This window comes from Sander lucioperca, chromosome 13 (genome assembly GCF_008315115.2).
Source record: "Sander lucioperca isolate FBNREF2018 chromosome 13, SLUC_FBN_1.2, whole genome shotgun sequence".
NCBI lineage: Eukaryota > Metazoa > Chordata > Actinopteri > Perciformes > Percidae > Sander > Sander lucioperca.
The window spans coordinates 30,663,342-30,686,317 of NC_050185.1; the positions used below are offsets into that span (position 1 = coordinate 30,663,342).

At 40.5% G+C, this 22,976-nt stretch overlaps 1 protein-coding gene across 4 annotated transcripts in view; it reads right to left on the reverse strand.

The window, feature by feature from the left end:
- Positions 1 to 183: 183 nt before the first annotated feature.
- Positions 184 to 22,976, reverse strand: part of usp28 (ubiquitin specific peptidase 28) — a 30,677-nt gene continuing 7,884 nt past the window's right edge. For 2 of the 4 annotated variants that reach the window (XM_031307926.2, XM_035990786.1), the window contains exons 5-26: positions 22,712 to 22,874; positions 19,430 to 19,516; positions 18,747 to 18,884; positions 17,776 to 17,843; positions 17,602 to 17,678; positions 17,367 to 17,515; positions 17,150 to 17,277; positions 16,358 to 16,453; positions 16,106 to 16,279; positions 14,795 to 14,994; positions 13,230 to 13,300; positions 12,450 to 12,678; positions 11,569 to 11,904; positions 10,488 to 10,624; positions 9,073 to 9,348; positions 8,426 to 8,521; positions 7,390 to 7,568; positions 6,443 to 6,521; positions 5,549 to 5,628; positions 4,851 to 4,974; positions 3,176 to 3,374; positions 184 to 1,596 (exon numbers count right to left, since the gene is read on the reverse strand). In XM_031307926.2, the coding sequence (XP_031163786.1) occupies positions 1,421 to 1,596; positions 3,176 to 3,374; positions 4,851 to 4,974; positions 5,549 to 5,628; positions 6,443 to 6,521; positions 7,390 to 7,568; positions 8,426 to 8,521; positions 9,073 to 9,348; positions 10,488 to 10,624; positions 11,569 to 11,904; positions 12,450 to 12,678; positions 13,230 to 13,300; positions 14,795 to 14,994; positions 16,106 to 16,279; positions 16,358 to 16,453; positions 17,150 to 17,277; positions 17,367 to 17,515; positions 17,602 to 17,678; positions 17,776 to 17,843; positions 18,747 to 18,884; positions 19,430 to 19,516; positions 22,712 to 22,874 (3,262 nt within the window). In that variant the 3' untranslated portion in view covers positions 184 to 1,420. Of the gene's footprint in view, positions 1,597 to 3,175; positions 3,375 to 4,850; positions 4,975 to 5,548; positions 5,629 to 6,442; positions 6,522 to 7,389; positions 7,569 to 8,425; positions 8,522 to 9,072; positions 9,349 to 10,487; positions 10,625 to 11,568; positions 11,905 to 12,449; positions 12,679 to 13,229; positions 13,301 to 14,794; positions 14,995 to 16,105; positions 16,280 to 16,357; positions 16,461 to 17,149; positions 17,278 to 17,366; positions 17,516 to 17,601; positions 17,679 to 17,775; positions 17,844 to 18,746; positions 18,885 to 19,429; positions 19,517 to 22,711; positions 22,875 to 22,976 lie in introns of all 4 variants that reach the window. The other 2 variants (XM_035990787.1, XM_035990785.1) reach the window with 2 other exon arrangements.

The following is a 22,976-nucleotide window of genomic DNA, read 5'->3' on the forward strand; positions in this document are numbered from 1 at the left end:
AGTTTGTCTCTTAATACTTTATCTCCCCTGAATTGATTAGTTCCTACAAAAGGTGTAAATCTTTTTAAAAACAGCTAACAAATATATAGTTCTTTTTTATTTTTTATTTCTCATAACAGCTGGACAGTTTTTAGCAAACTATTACTTCTACTACACAAGTGAAGGCAGTCAATGATAAAGGAGTACACAGAGTATCTAAAACATTTATTGAGTATCGTCACAGAGTACAAGTGAAAAAGCAGCCAGAACTGGCTGTTAGAGTAGCTCTAAATCCTGATTTAGGGGATTCATTCATGATACTGCATTGCATCTCGGACACCATTAATATGTTTATGCATAATAGAACTATCTATCTTTCTTTCTAGCTTCACATACATGTAAAATTTCCGGTTTTGGAAAAATACAAAGTAATATAAAACATATATTTAACAAAGCATTTGTTACTGTGCAGTACAAATCTAGTGTTTTTCTTTTAGCCCTGTATAAAAGGCCTTTTGTGCGTTCACACTGCTTAGCAACAAAACAACAAATCCTACCAATTCAGTCAGTCACTTCCTGCAGAGTTTGAGTGACAGTCCAATTGTTGGCAGTTTTAAAGTTAACACGTTTGCCAGGCAATAAAACATATTCAGAGTGCCAATCATAGTTTATAGCTCCCCTGTTTTCCTACTGATGACGTTTGTCCTGCAGGTTGGTTTAATGAACAATTGTTTGGCTGACAAGAAGCTGGTTACAGCTATAAAACCTTTACAGTCTCTCTACAGTTTTTAGGAAAAAGACCAGAGCCACTAGTTCCAGAACTGGCCTTGACAGTAAGTAATGTTCTCTTTGGAGATGGTACCAAGAGGATGTACTCAAAGGCGAAGAGATCTGGAGGCAGAAGGTCTAAAACATGTTTTTAGATGTTAACTGATATCTAGTAAACCAAAAACTATTGTTTTTGCGGGTCATGGGAGAACTTTTCTTTTTTACAGTGGGCTGCTACCGTTTGGGCTTCTTTTGCATAACCTGCTGCTGCTTAGGGGGCATTATGATTTTTAAACACTGTTAGTATTTTTTCAGCAAACGGGGGGTTGCTGATGCTGGTGGGCAGGCAGAACAGAAGGCATATAATGGAAGCTTTTCCAGAAGCTTTTGGGTGACGTGGTAATGCTGTTGTAATGAGCATGTATTCATGTGCTGACAACCCTGCCCTATCCCCTATCTATCTACCCCTAAATACGGCTTATAGCTTTCTATGTTAAACCATCAAAATTATATGCATGTGCAGTACTAAACCAGCCGATAAAATGAAATACATAATTTGGCTTGTTGAAAACTACACGCTGTCTCAACCCCAGTCTGTCAGCACAGAAGGAGCTATCGGCCAAGTTGCTTGCAGGTCAGACGCACGCTTCAAGGAGGACTTTCATTCAGGGCTTTACTTAACGCTGACTATCGAGGTGCTGTGGATGGACTCCATGACAGCGGCCAGGCGACTGCACAGGTCGTGGGCCTGGTTGACATGGACTTTGGGTGGGTCTTTAAGAACTACTGTCTCAGCTGATCCATCCAGAACCCGGGGCAGAAACTCCCCCAGCTTCACCTGCAATGAGTCTGTAAACAAAGGAAGAGCCGTAGAAATGGGGGTTTATTTTAGTGGCATTTTAGTTCAATGTTTGTTAGTGTTAGTATCGGTGTACGTCCCAATTTTACTGCTCTACGAGCACACGGCGGAGGATGCATGCATATGCCTATGAGACATCGCTGATGCGATACACAGTCCTGATGACAGTTTCACACTATTCCACTGATTGACAGTTGGCGTTGCAGCAAGAAATGTAGCAATGCACCAGCAAGAGGCAAGAAAGAAGAAGACTGTTAATAAGCATTAGTGCTGTCAGTTAAACGCATTATTAACGGCGTTAACGCAAACCCATTTTAACGGCGTCAATTTTGTTATCGCGAGATTAACGTTCTTTTTGGCCTAGCAAACTTTGTAGTTTTTTTCACATGCTGTTGCAACAACTAGTAACGTTATAAAAACTACAACACCACACCGGATCTAGCTAGACCGGAAACATAACAACAGGCACGCCGCACACACTAGTTTGGGCTTGCGAGCCGGCCAAAGAGTAGTAGGCTAACGTTACGTTTTGAGTGGATGGTGAGCGCGAGGCGCCGAAATGGACGCCAATAAGATTCTGAATGGAAAGTTTACTTTTAAAAAGTTGCCAAATGGTTCCACTGACAAGACCAAAGTGATCTGTGTGTTTTGTCGTTGTGAACTGAGCTATCATCGCAGCACGTCTAGTCTGAAAATACCACTTGATGGCCAAGCACACAGCTGATGCCAATTCTCCGCCCCCTCGTCAAAGCCAGGCGACAAAAGCACAAAGCAAGGCCGATTAACTGCGGTTAACTATGACATAATTGCGATTAAATATTTTAATCGCTTGACAGCACTAATAAGCATACATGGATGTTTTAAAAAAGGCTCAAGTTAGTTTAAGTAGTATGTGTAGAATGTTAAGCAATTATTTAGCGTTTTATTTAGTATCTTAATTATTGTGATTAAATTAATTTTGATTAATTTTGAAAATTGGTGCCATCAGGGTTGGAACACTTTGACAACAATTAGAGGATTTTCATAAGATATGCAGATGTCTTCATTTAACTTAGAGCTGGGCGATATGGAGAAAATCAATTGACCAAATACATCAATGTCAATATTACGACGATATTGTAGGGTTGACTATTGGTAATAATTTAGATATAATGACTAAGTGGATAAAGGCAAATAATAGAACAGCCTGATAAGTTCAGAAAATTACATCACTTAAAACCCTTGTGTTGACTTCGGGTCACACTGACCCGTTTTCAATTTTTGTTTTATATCAGAAAATATGGGACGTAGAAATAAGCGCTGAAAAAGTGTAGAAGAAAAATGTAACAATTTAAAACGTTGGAAAAAGCAAAAACAAACTGTGAAAGAAAGGCGTCAAAAACATTGAAAAGGTTGACAGGAAGACAACACAAGGGTTAACTGTAGTGTAGCCTTTAAAACCAGGAAAAGACAATACTTATGCCATATTGCGATATTACGATATCCAAAATTTAAGACGATATCCAGCCTCATATATCAATTTTGATATAATGTCCATATGTAGCCCAGCCCTAAATCAACTTATTTTACCATCCATGTCCTGGCCCAGGCAGCAGCACCAGTGGCTGCGGATGCTCTCCATGGCGTCCCGGTCTTCATGGGATAAAGCCGAGTCCCGGCTCATCAGGTGAAGGCAGGGGATGACGGCCTCGTCCATGATGGCGATGCCCTCCTCCACATTGGTCTCCTCACCGCTGCAAAACAGCCGCGATGCGCTTTCATTCAATGCCTGCGTGGTGGATGTTGGGAGGAGGAGGAGGAGGAGGAGGAGGAGAATGGAGAAGAGAGTCAAAGTTATTGTCACATAGTTTCCTCTGTACTTCCTTTGTGTGTTTGATCACTTTGCAACACTGTGCTCATGAAGCATTTCAGGAAAATCACACATATATATTTAGAAGCAGATTGCATAATCAGATCAGTTGCCCCATAATGCGTAGATATTGGGGTTATGTGTTGATGTATCTTGATACATACATTTGCAAGTTAGTGATTAAAAACCTGATATTCTCCATTTCCTTATTTGTTTTAAGAATAACATAACATAAGGGCTTAAAAGCTGTGTGTCACTGCCCTCTCTGGTTGAGAGTTTCAAGCCTGATGAGGGTGGTTGGATGTGGTCAGAAGTGTGCACCAGTTACTGTAGCCAACAGTGAAGTCACAAGGTCCTCTACACCTGTACATCACTGTAGCAAGGTGATCGCTTAAACCACTGGCGGTCATCAAAAATAGAAATTCAGTTAAATTACTATTTAAGATACAGAGTTTGCAATAATACTACACAACTGATACTATACTGCATGATTACATACCTAATGTTATGTGGTATGAAAAAGAGCTCACCACAAGGTCCATTTAGTAGCTGTTCTAGAACTCTCAATCATATCAAATGAGCTTCGTCAGCAGATGGAGTTTCCTTCATTTTCGTGGAATTGTAGATGTTCAAATGTTCTTTTTCTCCTAAACACTTCAAGGACGTTCATGTTGATCCAAAGGCTTTAAGGCATAGTTCAGAGGTATTAAGGTGGGGTTGTATGAGGTACTTATCCATAGTGAGTGTATAACCTACAGTAGATGGCACTTGGCACGCCCCCAGGTTGGAGAAGCAGGCAGCCCTACAAAAGATCCAAACTATCCCTTTAAGTTCATGTGATCTGATCGAAGGCTCCAGAACAGCCACTAAATGGAATTTGTGGTGAGGTTGTTTACTCAACTTCTAGTTCCAGGGTCAACATTGAACTTTGAATTTTAACTTCATAGTCATTATTTCAAATTCAACTGACTGCATTGTATGAACTACTGAGACTGTAAGTAGGTCACTTACCCAAGTGCTTCTGATCTAAAACATTTGTCCTGTTAGTGACACAGCCTAATTACAGCAATGTTGGTCAGTTGTTCCAGAGGAAGATATGTCAGAAACTATTGGCCAAATGTCATGAAATGTCACATGGACACTGATAGTTCCCAGAGGATGACTTCTATGATTCGGATGTCTCATGAAATTTCCTCAAGCGCGGGCCAAAATGTCTACTTGCATACAAGAAATATCAAATTACAAGGGCAGACTGCCATGGAAAGTCACATTTTCATATTGTAACTTTTTTTCAAACAACCTTTTTATTTTTATTCTAACCTTAATGCAGAATGATTGAGCTCAGTGTCGTCATGTAGTCACACCAGCACTGACTGCAAGAGCGGCTTTACTCACAGTGAGGCATTTCCTCCTGTAAACGGCAATAAGAGACTTGTCCATGCCACGTTTCTCTCCGTTCTTCAGCAGGGTGAGGTTAGTCTCGTACGCATGAGCCAGGAATATCAGTGCCTCCCGCATCCTGCCGCGCATACACACACACACACACACACACACACACACACACACACACACACAAGGCAGACAACAGCCACCATGTAATTCTCTACAAAAAACTGCCATCACACTTTTGACATTTATTGGTATGTAAACCAATCATCATCATTTTTGAACACAGATATTTAATCCAGTCAGAATGGTATGCACTTGTAAGTATGTTGCAATGAGGTCAAAGTATTTACAAATGCACTACAAAATGTAACTGCAGCTTTTCTTTTTAAACAATGTCACTAATAAAAGATGCATTTTCTTCCTTACTGGACCAGCTGAACTTCATTAATCCTAAAACCTGTTTCTGATCCTGTTTACTTGTTACTTGTTCTCGTGTGTAAGTGTAAGAACATTAGTAGCTATGCTATGTCTTCTTCTCTATCTTCTCTATGTGCAGTGATGATTATTGTAACTTTTCATTTCTGAAACTTCGGTTGAAACTGAGATTTTGTGGTTCAACACATGGATGAAACAAACAGGTTGATACTGATCTGCAGGAAGTGACTGGACACATGCTGGCCAGGCGGTGTAGAGGTAACACCTACTTCCCATGCTGGTAGTGCTCCAGTCCAGTCAGCAGGTAGACAAACACCGTTCTGAACAGCCTGTAGTCGTCATGCCACTGCTGTGAAAAAGCACACAGGACAACCAACGGGAACGTCATTTGCTGTTTGGATCCCACTTATCATTGTAATAAGGGATACGTCTGATGTTAAGTTTATATTCTTGTAATAAGAAACAGTTTAAAACAGTGTCCCCATCACTCCAACGGTCATTTCATGCTAGGGTCTACACCAGTGTTTCTCAACGGGGTGGTACAGCCCCCCAGGGGGCGTTGAGAGGATGACGGGGGGTGCTGGAAGCAATATTGTGGAAAGAGGGGCGTTGAGGTGCCTTTGGGGGGCATTTGTTTTAAGGCGAATTTACACCAAAGGTTCACAACAATACGAGTTTACAATTTAAACTACTTGCAAAAAACAGTGGTCTGCAACATTAAAAACCTGCCAGTTTACGCCACTGTGACTGGACGAGACGGTGGATCGTAACTCTTCTTCTCTTCTGTGTTTCTGTCAGTTCTGTGCTGCCTTCACGGGAACGGGACGTCAGAGTATCTGAGTAAGGACCTGGATAATGGATAGTGGGGCGCTGGTCCCAAAAAGGTTAAGAACCACTGGTGTACACAGTTCTCAGTCCAATGTGACCAAATGCCATCCGGTTTACATGCACTGCCATACAACCAGGTGGATTGTCTAACTGTCTCAAAATTACATATATAAACTATATATTGATGATTGGTATATTGTTCCTGAACTTAAAGCAAACAAATAAGGCAGCAGAGATAGATTAATTCCCAGTGAAATTATTACAAAGATGGGACCAGTTAACATCCAACACATGAGCAGTGCATCCCTGAAAATAAGTCAGAAAAGGCAACCCACCAAGTACTCATCCATATCCATGTCCTCCGGCTTGATGAGGCGCAGCTTGGTTCGGGCTTCCCTCATGATACTGATGGCTCTGCATGCACAGAAAGGACATAAGTAATGCTTTTGATTTTCAACAGGATTGATACAGGAACATTCACACCGTGCTGCAGGTCTCTCCTCTGGACACTAGATGGGGTAACAGGCACGCTGTATGGTCTACTGCAGGGATCTTCAACAGGAGGTCCTCAGAGTCAACGCAGGGGGGCCTCCAAATATTGTTAATTTTTGAAAGTTTTTTTTTAATTTAAAAAGTCTTAACATGAATCCAACATATTATTAGCAAATATAAATCCCTACTGATGATAGGCTCACTGGCCTATAGTCAAGGTAGTCACTAAGGCCATGCCACATGTATGTTCAACATTAAAACTTGGTTTATAAAACCATGGCAACAATTATTAGGCTATTTGAATAGCTTAGTATTCTATGCAAAAAAGGTATGTATAAAGGCTTTAGGCCGCCCTACATGTTATTGTAGGTCTAATTTAAACTTCATTTTATAAAATATATGTAATAGGGGGTCCTTGCTCCATCTCTCTTTCAGTTAAGGGGTCTTGGCTTAAAAAACGTTGAAGACCCCTGGTCTACTGTATTACTTAGTCTACGAAATGCTGTGAGAAAAACCTTCTTTCCAACCACCTTAGTTACTCACTTCTGCTATGTGTTCACATTGTACATAAACAACCGACCAAACAGAACCCTTTCAAATATCTCTTTTCTGACAAATGAATTTATCATGTCCCCTAATTCCTCACAACTTGTTTTATTATAATGTATTATAATGTCCATATAATATCCAACAGAGGTTTATCTTAGCTTATTTGTATTCATGTTTTTATCTTTTAAAAACCAATGTAAAAGGCTAATGTCTGAGACATTTGTCTGTTATCTGTGTGTACCTCTCATCGAAGCTCAGGTTGCGGTCGGTAAACTGCTCCAGCAGCGTCCTCTCAATAATGCGATTGGGTGCCTTGTTCTGGAAGAAGTAGACCAGAGCGTGCTGCAGACGAGCGTCCTCCTGGGGTGTGGTCTCCTCTTTGGAGAGCTCATACAAGCGGGCATACTCCTCGTGGAAGGCCTGAGGGAACAACGGGAAACTTATCTGTTTTAATCATATCTAAATAAGCCAATGCTGGTAGTTGGCAACATGTAAAAGTGCCAGATAGATGTTTTTTTTTTGATGCAACATCACAGTGACTGAACTCAGAATGACTCATACAACAACTGAGTACTGTATATTAACAGAGGTTAAGTGATAATGCTTGCTTTCTTCTTCTTGCATTCTACATTCATAATGGGTTACTAAAGTTGAAAACCTCATCAACAATACATAGAAAAAAAGTAATTTATAGTTAAAGTAAATTATTTGACTTTTGCCTTCAAGTATCAACCCAAGTATCTCCTCATGGGAGAGCAAATTGATTTTTTTTTTAACTTAGACACTGGAACACAATTTGCAATATTTTCTAGTATTGAAGTACTTTCTTTGTTCTCATTAAGATGTGGGGATTGTTGGATTTTATGAGTCAAAAAACAAGGTTAAAATGCTCGTCTTGTTATTGACTTTGACCTTCTTACATTTGGAATAGTTGACAAAAGAATCTGTTCTTTATCATTAATAGAAGAAAATATTTGGGATGCTGAAAGAAAATACTTTATCATCTAGGTTTTTGTGTGCAAAAAAGCAGAAATGTGTCTTTTTGTTTGCATGTGCAAAATCTGTGATTAAAAAGGGTACATTAAAACAAATCATATCACATACAGACAGGGCACATTAAAACCCATTTACATAGTGAGAAAAAATGTTGCTCCTATATTTGAAAGAAGCAGTTTAATGTAGCTATGTAAATATTTGATGTTGGCTGGCAAAACGATTCCAGAAAACGTATTGATTATTTCATTGTTTTATGAACTGTGGAGGCGTGAGGACCATACCTTGATGAGGCCAGCCTCAGGGCCTTCCTTATCGAAGATTTGTCTGGCCTTGGCTATGGCTAGAATGACACCCTGCATAGCTGGAGTCAGCATCATCTAGGAAATAAGAAGAAACAAGAGATTATAACATCAACCGGGCAGCAAACCGCTGAGAAATAGGGCTTAGGGCTGCATCCCATTCCCACATACATGAGATGTTGCAAATGTATGATTTCTGCTCAAATCAGACTGGTGGTGGTTGTGTCAACGGTGGGAAAGGTCCTTAAAGTAAGAATTTAAAACAGCAAAACAGCTTAAATGTGTCCTTAAAAGCAGCGTATGAGCACTAGGAAGATCTAAATCCCACACATAAGCTTTCATTATAAATGCTGTTTCAGTGGTCAAGCTCAGAAAAACTGGAGGACAAAGTTGGCTACATTTTGAACTGATTAACTATTTATCAATCTGATGGTGTCATAAACATCAGAAAACATCAGATCTGTTAATATATCTTAATGCAGCTATGTATATTACTGCTTTAATGCAATACATTTATCCTCAAATTTCCCCCATTTTCATTTATATTTGGAGGCAGTAACCTAGGTTTAACTAACTTTGCTATGTGGTATAAGCTACTGAATTCACATCACATTGTGACACGTGCTTACCTCTTCATTGTATCCGTCAGCATCAGCTCTCACCATGATCCGGCCCACATTGGGGATTTCCACCTCCGAGACCTCATTCTCAGTATGTCGCTGTCTGGCCGGGACTTCCTGCTGCTGTGGCTCATCCTCCAGCTTTGCTTCATGTTCAGGAGCTTCTCTGGAAGCCTCTGACTCGCCTTCAGCTTGAGGGCCGAGGCCTGCCGCCTGTGTGTCGTCCTTCTCCACATAGAGGTCAGATGGTGCCGGGTTACTAAGCTCTGCTTCAGGGCCAGGAGTCTGACAGAAAGATTTAACAAAACACACATTACTATGCCTTCTATCCATCCACTATTTATATCCACTTATTCTGTTTAGGGCTTTGCATAGTCTGCCTCCATACAGAAATGCACCTACACTTATCAACACATATGTAAGTATGTATTACAAAAAACTGTGGAGCAAAGTTAATATATATGGATAATGACAGTTTAAATACAGTATACAGCATGTGTTTCTATTTTAACACCAACCATTTAATGCCATCTAAAGGTACAGCTTACAATAAATATTATATTTATGAAGCTTATAATCAGTTTCTGTTGACAGGGGTACTTTTTGGGCATTTTAGGCCTTTATATAAAGGACAGCTGAAGACATGAAAGTGGAGAGAGAGGGGGAATGACGCAACAAAGCACCACAGGGTGGAATTGAACCCCCGGCCACTGCAGTAAGGACTGAGCCTCTGTACATGGGGTGCACGCTCAACCAGGTGAGCTATCAGGGCGCCCTGTATTTCTAGTATTTTGACCAGAACAGAAACTGAATGTGATAAAGTGAAAATGATAGGATATGCCTCTGAACAAGTTAATGACTATTAAAGCTTTAGTGCGTAACTTTTTGATATTAATAAATGTCCGTTGCTACAAAGCTAATTAAGACTATCAGCTCCACACAACTCTCTCTATATTTCTCAGTATGGCTATGTTCAGAAAATGTTGTCGTCCGGCGACTTTCGCGCGAAGAAACTCAAGTGAAGATAATGACCTCTTCTGAAGAGTCCATCATGTTTTTTAATCCTCCGTGGCTACTAGCAACTGTGTGGAGGAGGGGTGGGGGGTGATGCGCGATCACAGAAGGCTTGTATCATGTGGATGTGCTGACAGTTTTGTTGTCATTACTTAGAATACCTCATGGGGAAGACAGAAACTTGGCATTTAGCAAATGAGTTGATAGCAGTGATTACTCCTAACCTTTAGTTTATCTGTGTGTTACTCTTCACCCCGCCTGACATAAAGCCTGGATCTCCATGGCTATGCTAAGTGGAGAAACAAGATCCTTGAGCCAGATGAACTCACTTTATTTTTGTGGTCTAGAATTTCTGACCCATATTCTAAAGAGGGGGGAGTGGGTGGTCGGGGTGTCACAGACGTGCCCACCTGACTCTGAAGCTCCTTTTCAGCTGAGGCGGAGCTCTGGCTGGGCCCTAGGGTGTCAGTGACTGCTGCACTGCTGGTGTCGTCTGGCTGGCAGCCGGGGCTCTGTGGTGGTGGTGGTGTTAACTTTCTTGGTTCTTCTGGGGTCAAAAAAAAAAATAGAGAGGAAAGAGGCTTTGAGTGTACACACATGAAATATGATGAAAAGTACTGTTCAGTAGTTACTTTTACTTGCAGGATATACTGTATAAAGGCTACCTCATCATTTAGTATAGGGCCTCAATAAAAATGACAAGCAATAATAAAGTTACAGTTTTTTAACAATTCCATCTCTCCCATCATATAAAACATTATCATCCCAATCTTGTGCAGCCAGACATATGTCTTATCAACCTTCCTCCACAGTGCTGCGGAGGAGGGTCTGGCTAGTCCACACAGCATCCCAGGATGGGAGAGAAACATGCTCTGGTTTATTGGCATTTCTTTAAACCAATAACAATCGTCTTGGGCTAAGTGCAGAGTGGAGCCCACACTGCCGCTGCAAATCAGCTTCGGGAAGGAACTTGTTTTGGTGGAATATGTGTACGTTCAAAAGTTGTTTTAGTCGTGCAACAGAAAACTCAGATTGGACAGATAGTCTAGCTAGCTGTCTGGATTTACCCTGCAGAGATCTGAGGAGCAGTTAACCATAGTCCTCAGAAATCCACTGGAGTTTGAAATTACAACACAAAGAAAGCGGAAGGTAGAGGACATCCGAAAAGTCGTTTTAGTGGCGGCGCAACAACCAGCGCAAGATCATTTACTATTTCCTTTAAAATTCACTTTGCCCGTCTGTGTGGTATTTTGGTGCCCAGTGTGTGCTGCACAGGTGGGATGTTGATTCAAATGAAGCAGCACAGCAAGTTGTTATGTTGATAAATCTGCAGCCTCTGATTTGAAAAGTGCTGCCCCAGATCGGTTTTTTATACTTATACAAATGATTGGGAATGATGGTTGTGCCGTTATCAGAAAATAATACACAATGGCTTGTTAAGGCTTATGAAAATATTGCCCCATTCCCTTTTCTCTAGTCACCACTACAGACCTTCAGGCTTCTCTCTGGAATCGGGCTCAGGATCCTTCTCTGCCTCTGGGTCTGGTTGTGGCTCTGAAGAAGCTCCCTGCTCCAGTTCTTCAGTGGATGGTCCTGACTGGGGTGCTGGCTCAACTGGTGTTGGGTGTATATTGTCTGGAATGGGGTTTGGGGGCTCTGCAGAGGGTGTAGACTCTCCCTGTGGGGCTGCGGTCTGGCAGAACTGCTCCTCCCATTCACTGAGCTCCTGCTGGAACCAGCGGTTGTCTTCGTGGACGTAGCGTCTGAGGATGGATGGCAGCGAGTCCATGCCATTCAGCACCTGGCCTGTCTCATTATCTGTGGCTTCTGAGTGGATGTGGGGTAGTGTCACTTAATATACTTTCACAATAAAACCCACTTACTGACAGTAACATTAGTTAATTGTAATTATACAAACTGGCATTTTCAGTATGCTACTGCACTAACTGTACTGTACTAAATATTTACTTAAGATTTAATACAGAGGACTCTGCTTTTACTGTTCAAGTTTCTAACATTATGAAATAGCCTCGCTCTCAATATCAGGTTAGAGTCAGAGCTACATAAAAAAAACAGTAACTGTAAATATTAATTTATATAGAGTGGGTTTTCAATAATTTATAACCTCTTTATTTTTATGTGTTGTTTTAACTCCCTTACACGCTTAATCCTGTTTCTTGCTCGCAAAGAAGAACACTATTTATTAATGCTTTTTGATTGATTTAAAAAAAAAAACTTAGACACTGGTCCATGATGATGGACAAAAACACATTATATGGAGATATCTATGCAGTATAATCCGATATCCCCTCTAATATTATTCAAGGTTAATCTAATCTGATCAAATCAAACTGAATAACTGAGAGCTGTACCTGAAATGAGCTGGGGTAGCCTGTCATCGATGTACATCAGGCAGTAGGCACTGGCGTTGGTCATGCCCCCGAATGAGTCTCGCTCCAGCTCCTCCCATGATGACTCAGTGATGCTTATGTCATTGTACTTCATCCAGCGCTGGTTGGCATGGTCGTAGATGTAGGCCCAGTAATGGCCTGCTGACGCCTGGCCTTCATGAACGAGGACTGCATGGAGTCTGTAGGGTGCCTTAATAAGAGTAGAGTGGAAGACAGCATTGAATCCCCGCTGTATAAAATCACTTACAACATTTGGATCAAATATCAGAATACTGAGATGTGACTCACTGCAGTATAACATTCATGTATAGTGCTTTTTTCTAGTTTTAAGGATTACTTAAAGCACTTTACACAGCACATTCATACAGTGGTGGCCAAGGATGCCATACAAGGTGATCATCAGATAAACATTCAGGCAAACATTCACACATCGGGAGCAATTCGGGGTTTAGGGTCCCACCCAAGGACACTTCCACATGGGACTGCAGGGGTCAGGGATCGAACCACTGACCATCCGACTGGTAGACAACCGCTCTACCACCTGAGCCACAGCCAATCATCTGGTTTATTGTTATTTGTATTCTGTCGACTTGTTTACATTACATTTGTTTTCTGTTTCTCCACGAAGATCGATAATGTTTCATCCAATCTGACCCCAATGCACTTTCTGCAGTGGTAGTGGATAGTAAACATGTGATTGCTGTTTGTCAGGGTGAATTAGGAGTGTACTGTAAGTCTTACCTGGCAGAGACTGTTGTCTGAGTACATGCCCTCCAGCATCTGAGTGAGCCTGTCAATGCTGGCCTTTAGCTCTGACGGACACACACACACACACACACACACACACACACACACACACACACACACACACACACACACACACACACACACACACACACAAAACGAAAAACAGAGAGAAAACAGAAATGAACACAATGCACCTACAGCGAAGGGAAAATCAATATCTTTTATGTTTTTTATTCTTTTACCTATTATTTACAGGTCTCCCTAAAAAAATCAATCAGACAGCTGCAGCTGATTGAGAAGGCTGCTGCTTGAGTCCTCACTAACACCAAGAAAGTGGATCACATCGCTCCAGTAATGGGGTCTTTACACTGGCTTCCTGTCTCTCAAAGAATTGATTTTCAAATACTACTACTACTGTTTATAAAGCACTGAATGGTTTAGGGCCAAAATACATTTCTGATCTGCTGCTATATTATGAACCATCCAGACCTCTCAGGTGGTCTGGGTCAGCTCTGCTTTCCGTCCCCAGAGTTGGAACTAAACATGGAGTAGCAGCGTTCAGTTTTTATGCTCTACATATCTGGAACAAACTCCCAGAAAACTGCAATTCTTAGTCGTTTTAAATCAAGGCTTAAGACTTTTCTTTTTGATGCTGCTTTTTGAAAAAGAATTGTTAATTTCTTACACTGCACTGTTTGCAACTGCAACTTTTATTCTTGTATTTCATATCTGTCCTATTCTATTTGAACTGTTTTTATATTCCCTTTAATGAATGTCTAATTGTTTTTAATTGATCTTTAATGTTTTATGTAAAGCACTTTGGATTGCCTTGTGGATGAAATTTGCTACATAAATAAAAGCTGCTTTGCCTCATATTGGGAAGGTTTGGGTGAGCAGGGTTCAATTCAGAGGAATATGACTCAACAATTCACATATATTATAAAATTCACATATATTATAATCTAATGCTTGGGACAGGCAGGAGTCACAGTCAGCTGAGAGAGATATTGAGCTCTTTCTTCGTGCAGGTGTGTAGCTCTGTGCCACAGAAGTGCTATTTTCCCGAGGCGCACTCAGATTTTTTCCTCACTTGCACCACTTATATATATATATAAACCACTATATTTAATATACCAGGTATTTTGGTGTGACCAAGTGGGAGAAGAATTGCAGCAGAGGATGTGCCTTTGGAAAGTCAGGAGCTCACTGCAATTTCAGTGTCAAGACTGACCACTTTCTGCACCACCTGTCTAATCAATCATTTTTTTAATTAAAAAATAATGAAATGACTATGTGTAATGCATAACATGTCACTCATAGTGACAAACCCACAGAAAGTTATTATCACCCTATTCTGCAGTCCCCCTCAGCTCTCTGCAGCATTTGAGTGCATTTCACCTCATTGTTTTTGGTTTTATGGGGCACAACTTCACTATTTTAGATCGCTCTCACTGCTCTTTTCAACCCATTGGTCAGAGCCCATAATGCTAAGATAGCTAAAGCACATCAAGACTTGTGTTAAAAACAATGTAAGTCTGTACACTGCATTATAAGCTTACCATTTATGTCGTTCTCTACTTCGGTCCTCCAACGCTGTAGGCAGGTCTTAACAAAGTGCAGCTCTTCTTCAGTGATGCTGTGTGGGGCTGGGTGGGGTGGGCAGTCAACGGGGTGTCTGCACTGGGTGAAGGGCTTGTATATGGGGGTCCGCTGGCAACTAGAAACAAGGCCCTCCGATGAATCTGGGTCTTCAGGTTCACTGAGGGGAGTAAGAAAAGCATCAAAGACACGTTGGAGGTCTGTCAAATATGTTCAGTACTGCAAGAACAGTATGGTGTAATGTACGTTTTGTAAAGAAGGAACCTGTATCATCAGTGAGTATTCTTTTTTTTAGCTCTGATAAGACTAGGGGTGTGAATCTTCACTGGTCTCACGATTCAATTTTGATTATCCTATCAACGATTCGAATCGATTCGATATCACGATGCATCACAATGCGTCACCTCCTCAATATTATTATATATTGCAACACATGGTTTTCATCAACAAATTCAAACAGATAGATGAACTTCCTTTCCACGTCTGCTTCGCGATGCATCGATACAATGATCAACTTCAACACCCCTAAATATTACTCTTCTCCACCACAACGATTAACATGCTATTCACTGTTTTTGACTGTTTATGGTGTGGTAATATAGCCTGGCTCCGCCCTCCTATGTACTTCCACTCAATTTTCATTTTGCTTCAGTACTACGTCTGGGTTTGTGGTATGTTCGTGGGTTTTCTCCGGTCAAATCTTTACCGGTCCAATCAGTGAACAGAGGGAGTGGCTGAGAACGATGACGTTAAGGTTGTGCGCTAGTTTGAGTTGTAGTTTCGTAATGGCGGCGGAGAAAGATGCGAGCGAAGCCATTCGGTCCGTTGTGGCAACGCTGTCAAATATCCAGAAGTTAAAGCCCGAGCAAGAACAATCTTTGCTGAGTTTTGTTGGTGGCCATGATGTTGTGGCCCTCCTCCCCACGGGGTTCGGGAACAGTTTGATTTTCCAGCTCGCTCCATTAGTGGTGAAGGAGTTGGCTAAGGCTAATGCTAGCGATGCTAAGCCGACATCACGACCAAACGTTAGCAGATCCAGAGTGGCACTGGGCAGATTCAATAGTTTTAAACTTCAACAGAGTACCCGCCTTCAAGGAAGTTAACACTTGTCAATGGAGAGAGGCCAGACTCTCTGTACAAATGAAATGTACCAGAGTCTAGTATGACCAGGCTAGTGCTAGTAAAAGTCTGAAGACAATATCTTATTGTGCTTTCGTCTTTGATGACTGGCCACTGCCTGGTACAGTTCTCTGGTCCTCGGTGAACTCTACCTGTTGTCTTTGGAGACTTGTTCACTGAGAGGGTGGTTGGCAGGAGTTGGAGAAGCTGGTCTCAGATCTTCAGCTGGGGAAACACTTGTAGGCTTGGTGGTAGCAAACTCCAGCACAAACTGCAGCATATCAGCCAGAGGGTACTTGGTTGGTCCCGAGCCATAATTTTTGTAGCTGTGAATAAAGACAGGACACAATTAGCACGAGATTTGTTCCCATAAAGTGGAGAAGTGCCTAAGCTTTAAGACTTACCACTCAAGTTTCTGTTGGAGGGCTGCAAGTTGCTCCTTGAGTTTTTTCACTTCTCCTCTCCTCTCATGGGTCTGTTGTATGTTTTTGTGAAGATATCTGTCCACAGAAAACCAGTACGTGTGGGTAACATTTGTGAAAACATTTAAATAGACATAAAACAGGGTCGATTTTTCTTCCTTTCTACATTTGTAGGACTGGGACGATATGCTTTTGTCCCGATTTGATACATGGGTGCCGATTGCAGCAAAACGATTTGTATTGCGATTTTCATTTATTGCAATTCTAGAAGTATTGCTATTCGAAAGTATTGAGTATTGCAATTTTCTTTTCCTTCTTTTACAAAAACAAAAGTTGAATAATACACTTGTAGAGACAATATATCATGAGACAGTTCTACAAACCAATTGTTTTCTAAGATGTCAGACATTTATTAAATTTGTAGAAGAAGTACATAACATGTATTTTCTGCTTTTGCTCTGTTTTGCCGGAAACGTATATGATGTAGTTGCCGTCAGCGGTACTGTATGAACAGAAAATATTTAGTTGAATCATTGGTAAAAAAAAAATAAATAAAGAAAAAATATTGTTCTAGGGAAAAGAATCAATTTTAAGAAAATCATCGCAAAAAAAAAAAAAAAAAAAAAAAAAAGACGATACATATAAAATCCTGCAGACATGTGTCCTTTAAAGTTATCCCCATGCCTACTGTAGAAGCTTATTTTACCCTGTTGGAAATGGTGAAACTAAATGAACTTGCCCATCTATGATTGTTGTTATCTGTACAACGCTCACCTGTCCATATAAATGATTTGTGGGAACTCCAGTTTCTTGTGTATCTTTTCAGGACGACCGAGCTGGGTGTTGAATTCAAATCTAGACAGTTCAAATGTCAAGACTGGTGGTAACTTTTTGAACCATCTCTGCAAACAAGAGAAAACATGACTGTCTTAGCAAAGCATACATACATACATAGAAGTGTTATTGCTAGTCAGTTGATGAAATTCTTTACCTCACGGCCAGATGTGACGCTGTGATCTGAATGTAGTGACTCAATCTCCTTCTCAACCATGGCACCTTCTAGGCATTCGTCCAGATTGTTGAAGCCGTTGACTTGCAGGGGGTACTGGCCAAACTGCTCGATATTACACAAAGTCTTACCTAAGCAGAGTAAAACAGATGTGAGTGATTGAGAACAGAATTCATATTGATTGTCACTGTGACAAAAAGTCATACAAAACTCATACCCTCGTGTCTTCTTTCTGTCACAAAGGTACCATAGAAAAGCTGAACCATGGGGTTTTGTTGTTTGTCTTCCACGTTACTGAAATTAAAACACGACATTCAATTTATGCAATTTAGCAAACAAAGAAAGAAGAACAATAGTCCATGCATATGGATGACATCGACATATAACTAACTCTTTGGCAGCCAGCTGAAATGCATCCTCTAGCCAGTCAAGCAGTTTGTGGGAGAACTCACTGACATCCTGAAATGAAGACATTAGAACAATAAGATGATATAAGCTGTGTAGTTGCAATAGTAAAGGATAGAGTCAGGGTCAAAGAATCAATATAGTCACCTATAGTCAGTCTTAATAATAATAATAATAATAGACTTTGTTCCAGACTCATGGTCCAATAAAAAGACAGCACGACACATAAAACACTTAATACATAAAAAATCCCAAAGGCATAATACAATTTCATCATATTAAGTATCTAAAGAAATACATATATAAATAATAATACAGCATCTATACTCTTAAAAATAGGCATTTGTGCCACTGTCTCCATAACTGAGACTGATAACAAACAGTACTGAATTTGATGTTGGATATGACCAAGATATATAAAGCAAATCAATTTATACACAAGATTTTCACTACAGCTTGGAGAGTATTAACTTGTGTAGACACAGTAAAGACAGTAGATTGACAAAAAAATATTAACTAAAGGTCCATTTTTCCGAGCAAGAGCAACTTGATTTCATGATTTCATGTTGCTAGATCTGTATTCTGGCAAACAAGCGAGCCTTGTCAACAAACGGGAGGCCTCTAAACTTTAAGCGGACCTAGTCTCAGCTCTTTTAAATCAAGGCTGAAGACCTTTCTTTTTAACACTGCCTTTTGTTAACTCATTGCACTCCATTGTGAATTTACTCTTGTATTTACTCTACTTTTAATTGTTTTTAATGATGTATTTATTTTTTTTTTTATTAACTGCTTTCAATCTGTTATCAATTTGTATTAATTTTTGACTGTGTTTTAATGTTTTATGTAAAGCACTTTGAATTGCATTGCTGCTGAATTGTGCCATACAAATACAATATATAATACAAATTGCCTTGCCTTAAATTAAGATTTTTGTCTTGAGACCAAAACGTGATGTACCTGTTGGGCCTCGCTGGTCCTGAAGGCGTCTCGCAGTAACTCCACTGCAGCAGAAGGATCCACAAACCTGCGAGTGGAGCCCACCATGAGAGCAAACAGACAGCGCAGCTCCTGCATGAAAGCTATGTTCCTCTTGTCCTGTTAACACAAGCTCAGAGTCAAACTTCATCACATAGTAGCTATGTTTATATCAACAGAAAATCCCCACAGCTCTTTCACCTCTCTCATTTATGTGAAAATATTAGGGCTGCACAGTATGAGGAAAACATGCTATGTGATAAAGATATTACTTGCGATAAATAAACAGATATTGAAGTGTACTCAGTTCTGCATTTCTGCTGCTTTCAGTATTCTGCTAAAATACCAAAAAATGCTGGTTGAATTTAAAACAAATGAAAGGAAACCATTGCCGATATTCTTTTGTTGAACAAATTGCCCATTGAGTTGAACATGAAAGGGCACCAACATATTTTCTTTAAACACACACAAAAAATCTCTGAGTGATTTTCGCGATATGTCACAGCCTTTCGCGATGTGTTTATTGCGCCAGTTGATATCAAGGTGACGATAAAAAAACAGTATATTGTGCAGCCCTAGTATGAATTAGAAAATATTAATCTGCACGAATGAAATTATGCCAACAAATGTCTCTCTTGGAATGGCAGTGGCAGTAGTTTACTCACAGAGTGGCTCTTACACTTCTCCAGTATTCTCTCAGACAGATGGTAGTTAAGAACCAGCCTCCTGAAAACGGGCAGGTGGAACAGTGACTGTGACAAGACACAAAAAAACAAAACAAGGAGCATTAATGCAGCGCTCCGGTCCAGGTCAGATGTGGGAGATCACCAGGCGGCAGATCATGATTACAGTGGTCATGCATAGGCCTGCCACAATAACTACATAATTGTCTAATTCTAATATTTTTACATAATCACAGTTTCTAACATTAGCTAATGTCCTAAGGCAGGGGTCTTCAACGTTTTTTAAACCAAGGAGCCCTTAACTGAAAAAGAGACGTTGCAAGGACCCCCTACTACATATATTGTATAAAATGAAGTTGCATATTAAACTGAGCCTACAATAATGTGTAGGGCAGCCTAAAGCCTTTGTACGTATACCTTTTTAGTGCATATATAAACTTTATTTCAGACCCAGGGGGATCCATATCACAATAAAAAAACACACAGGGTAAAACATAATACAAAGATACAAAGCCTTCTGCAATGTTCAATGTCTAACATACAGACATGCATAGAATACTAAGCTATTCAAATAATAATTTTGGCATGATTTTATAAATCATCTTTTAATGTTACACATGCATGTGGCACAGTGAATCCTTAGGATTAACTGGATCTGTGGATGGCTACCTTAGTGACTACCTTATAGGCCAGTGAGCCTATGATCAGTGGGGATTTATAGGTGCTAATAATATGTTGGATTCATGTTAAAACATTTTCATTTTTGAAAAAACTTTCAATTTCACTCATTTAGGCCGGACATCTGTTGCCTTGGGCTTCCTTTGAGTTGGCGTTCTAAACTCTGGTAGATTTCTGAGGACTATGGTTAACTGCTCCTCAGATCTCTGCAGGGTAAATCCAGACAGCTAGCTAGACTATCTGTCCAATCTGAGTTTTCTGTTGCACGACTAAAACAACTTTTGAACGTACACATGTTCCACCAAAACAAGTTCCTTCCAGAGGCTATTTTGCAGAGGCGCCATTGCTCCGTACGGCGCTTACCACCGCCCAAGACGACTGTGATTGATTTAAAGAAATGCCAATAAACCAGAGCACGTTTTTCTCCCATCCAGAGATGCTGTGTGGACTAGCCAGACCTTCCTCCACAGCGCTGTGGAAGAAGGTCTGGCAATGTGAGACTACTCGTTAGATGAAGTGTAGCTGTAAACCCTTCTGCATTGACTTCACCACTCAGCTGGGGTGGTTGCAACTTGATTAAAATGATCTCAGTGAATGAAATATAATTCAGAAGAGGCTCCAAGCCCTAATAAAATAAAATAAAAATATTTTCCTTTACTTTCAGGGATATAACAAAAAATCTTTAGTATTCTTATTTCATTTGACACATAATACTTAAGCACACTTTGTTATAAGATGATTGTGTTTCCCATGATAAACTAAATGCATTAGTATCAGTCAAGTTACTCTTATGTGTCATGTGTGGTGGTGAGTGGAGCTTATGAATATCTTGATATATATTTCCATTTGAGAAGAAAATTCTATTACGGCTTATCTCCGTTTTACTGTAAATTATATCACAAAAGGATAATAGAGGGAATATGAGCTGACAACTGAATTGTGTGGTCACTCAGCCTCAATCTGATAGCATAATTACTTTTTAAGGGGAGACTGCTTTATCAAGAGTCGGGCTCTGTTGAATCTACAACAATCAGTTCAATGGTAACAAAAAGAATCTACACAAGAATGAAAAAATGGAAAAAAAAACAAACCAAAGGGTATCAGCTATTTGTATGCAAACAACACTGCATTTCCCCAACATTTCTATGCCCAGATAATAACCCCTGTCCTTTGGGGGTTTGACTTCAAAATCGGTGTGGAGGCATATCGGAGTTCAACACAGACAAACAATTAGCGTCTCCTCTCCTGTCCATTTCAGGCTCATACTAGGAAGTCCACTGCTCGATCCATCATCACATCACTCGCTATTTAATTATCCACACAGCCTGCACATCTCAATGAGGGCTCCAGTTTCAGCCGGGCCACCTGATAGCTTAGGCCTGACTAAATTCAGTCTGGAATGGACCTGTAATAGAGTTAGCAGCTCAGAGAAAAACGGCATGTACTCATTTAGCAGGAATATGCCCACACCTTTTTCTTTTCTTCCTGATGTTTCTAATAACTCTATTAAGATGGTATAGAGTTATATAGTCAGTGAAAATGTGAGATGGAAGGGAGATCTCTCTGTTGTCACAGTGTTACTGCTGTTAGTTTAAAAACATGTCTGGTACCGAACTCATGGGGGATATAATTTTGAAGCAGGTCAAAGAAAATACATGAGTTTACTTATAAATTAACCACACGTGCACTTATTTTAAAGTGTTAATGTAATTAATTATGTAACCGAGATTAGTGAAAGCCAAAAAAACAAACCTTTGCTGACTGAACACAAGGTACGACACCTCTGACGGACTAAAGTTAGAAATCTTGGTAGGGAAACTCAAGTCTATAAACGTTTCTTAAGCCAAGTGCGAGGGCTATTTAAAGTTTTAGCAGCAAAGGATGTGGGACACTGTTAGAACAGGTGGACATTTAGACAGAGCTTAGCGCACTTCACAAACTCTATGCTAGGTGTGCACTGTGCAGCTGTTTCATGAATACTTTTATTCAAGTGTCATACATTCAAAATTGCCTATCCCACATTAAAGAACACTACTACTAGTATGCACAGAGTAGTCTATATATCCACGACGTTCCACTTCTTGGGATCGCTCCGGTGTCGCCGGATGTCCTTCTTTTGGGCCGGATGTCCGTTACCTTCCGCTTCCTTTGTGTTGTAATTCTAAACTCCGGTAGATTTGTGAGGACTATGGTTAACTGCTTCTCAGATCTCTGCAGGGTAAATCCAGACAGCTAGCTAGACTATCTGTCCAATCTGAGTTTTCTGTTGCACGACTAAAACAACCTTTAAACGTACACGTTCCACCAAAACAAGTTCCTTCCTGAGGCTATTTTGCAGAGGCACCATGGCCAAGGCGATTGTGACTGGTTTAAAGAAATGCCAATAAACCAGAGCACGTTTTTCTCCCATCCCGGAATGCTGTGTGGACTAACCAGACCCTCCTCTGCTGCGCTGTGGGGGAAGGTCTGGCAATGCGAGACTATGCAGAGGTAAGAATAAGAAAACATATGGTCCTGTATCCATATGTGTCAAAACTTAGTACATCATCATCACTTTGATGTAACTAATCACACACTGATCCTCACCTGGATGACAGCACTGAACCAGCAGGTGTTGCCAACGTTGCGAATGCCCACAGGCCAGTCGTCCTGCCGGATCCAGTCTGCAGGGCTGCACATCTCGCTCTGGGCTTCACATCTCTTCCTCTTCATTCTCGCTGCATTCTCCTCTGCGCTGGCCTCCAGAGCCCTGCAGGACATTAAATTACCCATTTCAAAGCATTGAACTGACAACTCTATTAAACACAGGTTGACTTAGTTAGACTCCCTGTGTAAAGGTTGATTAATAAGA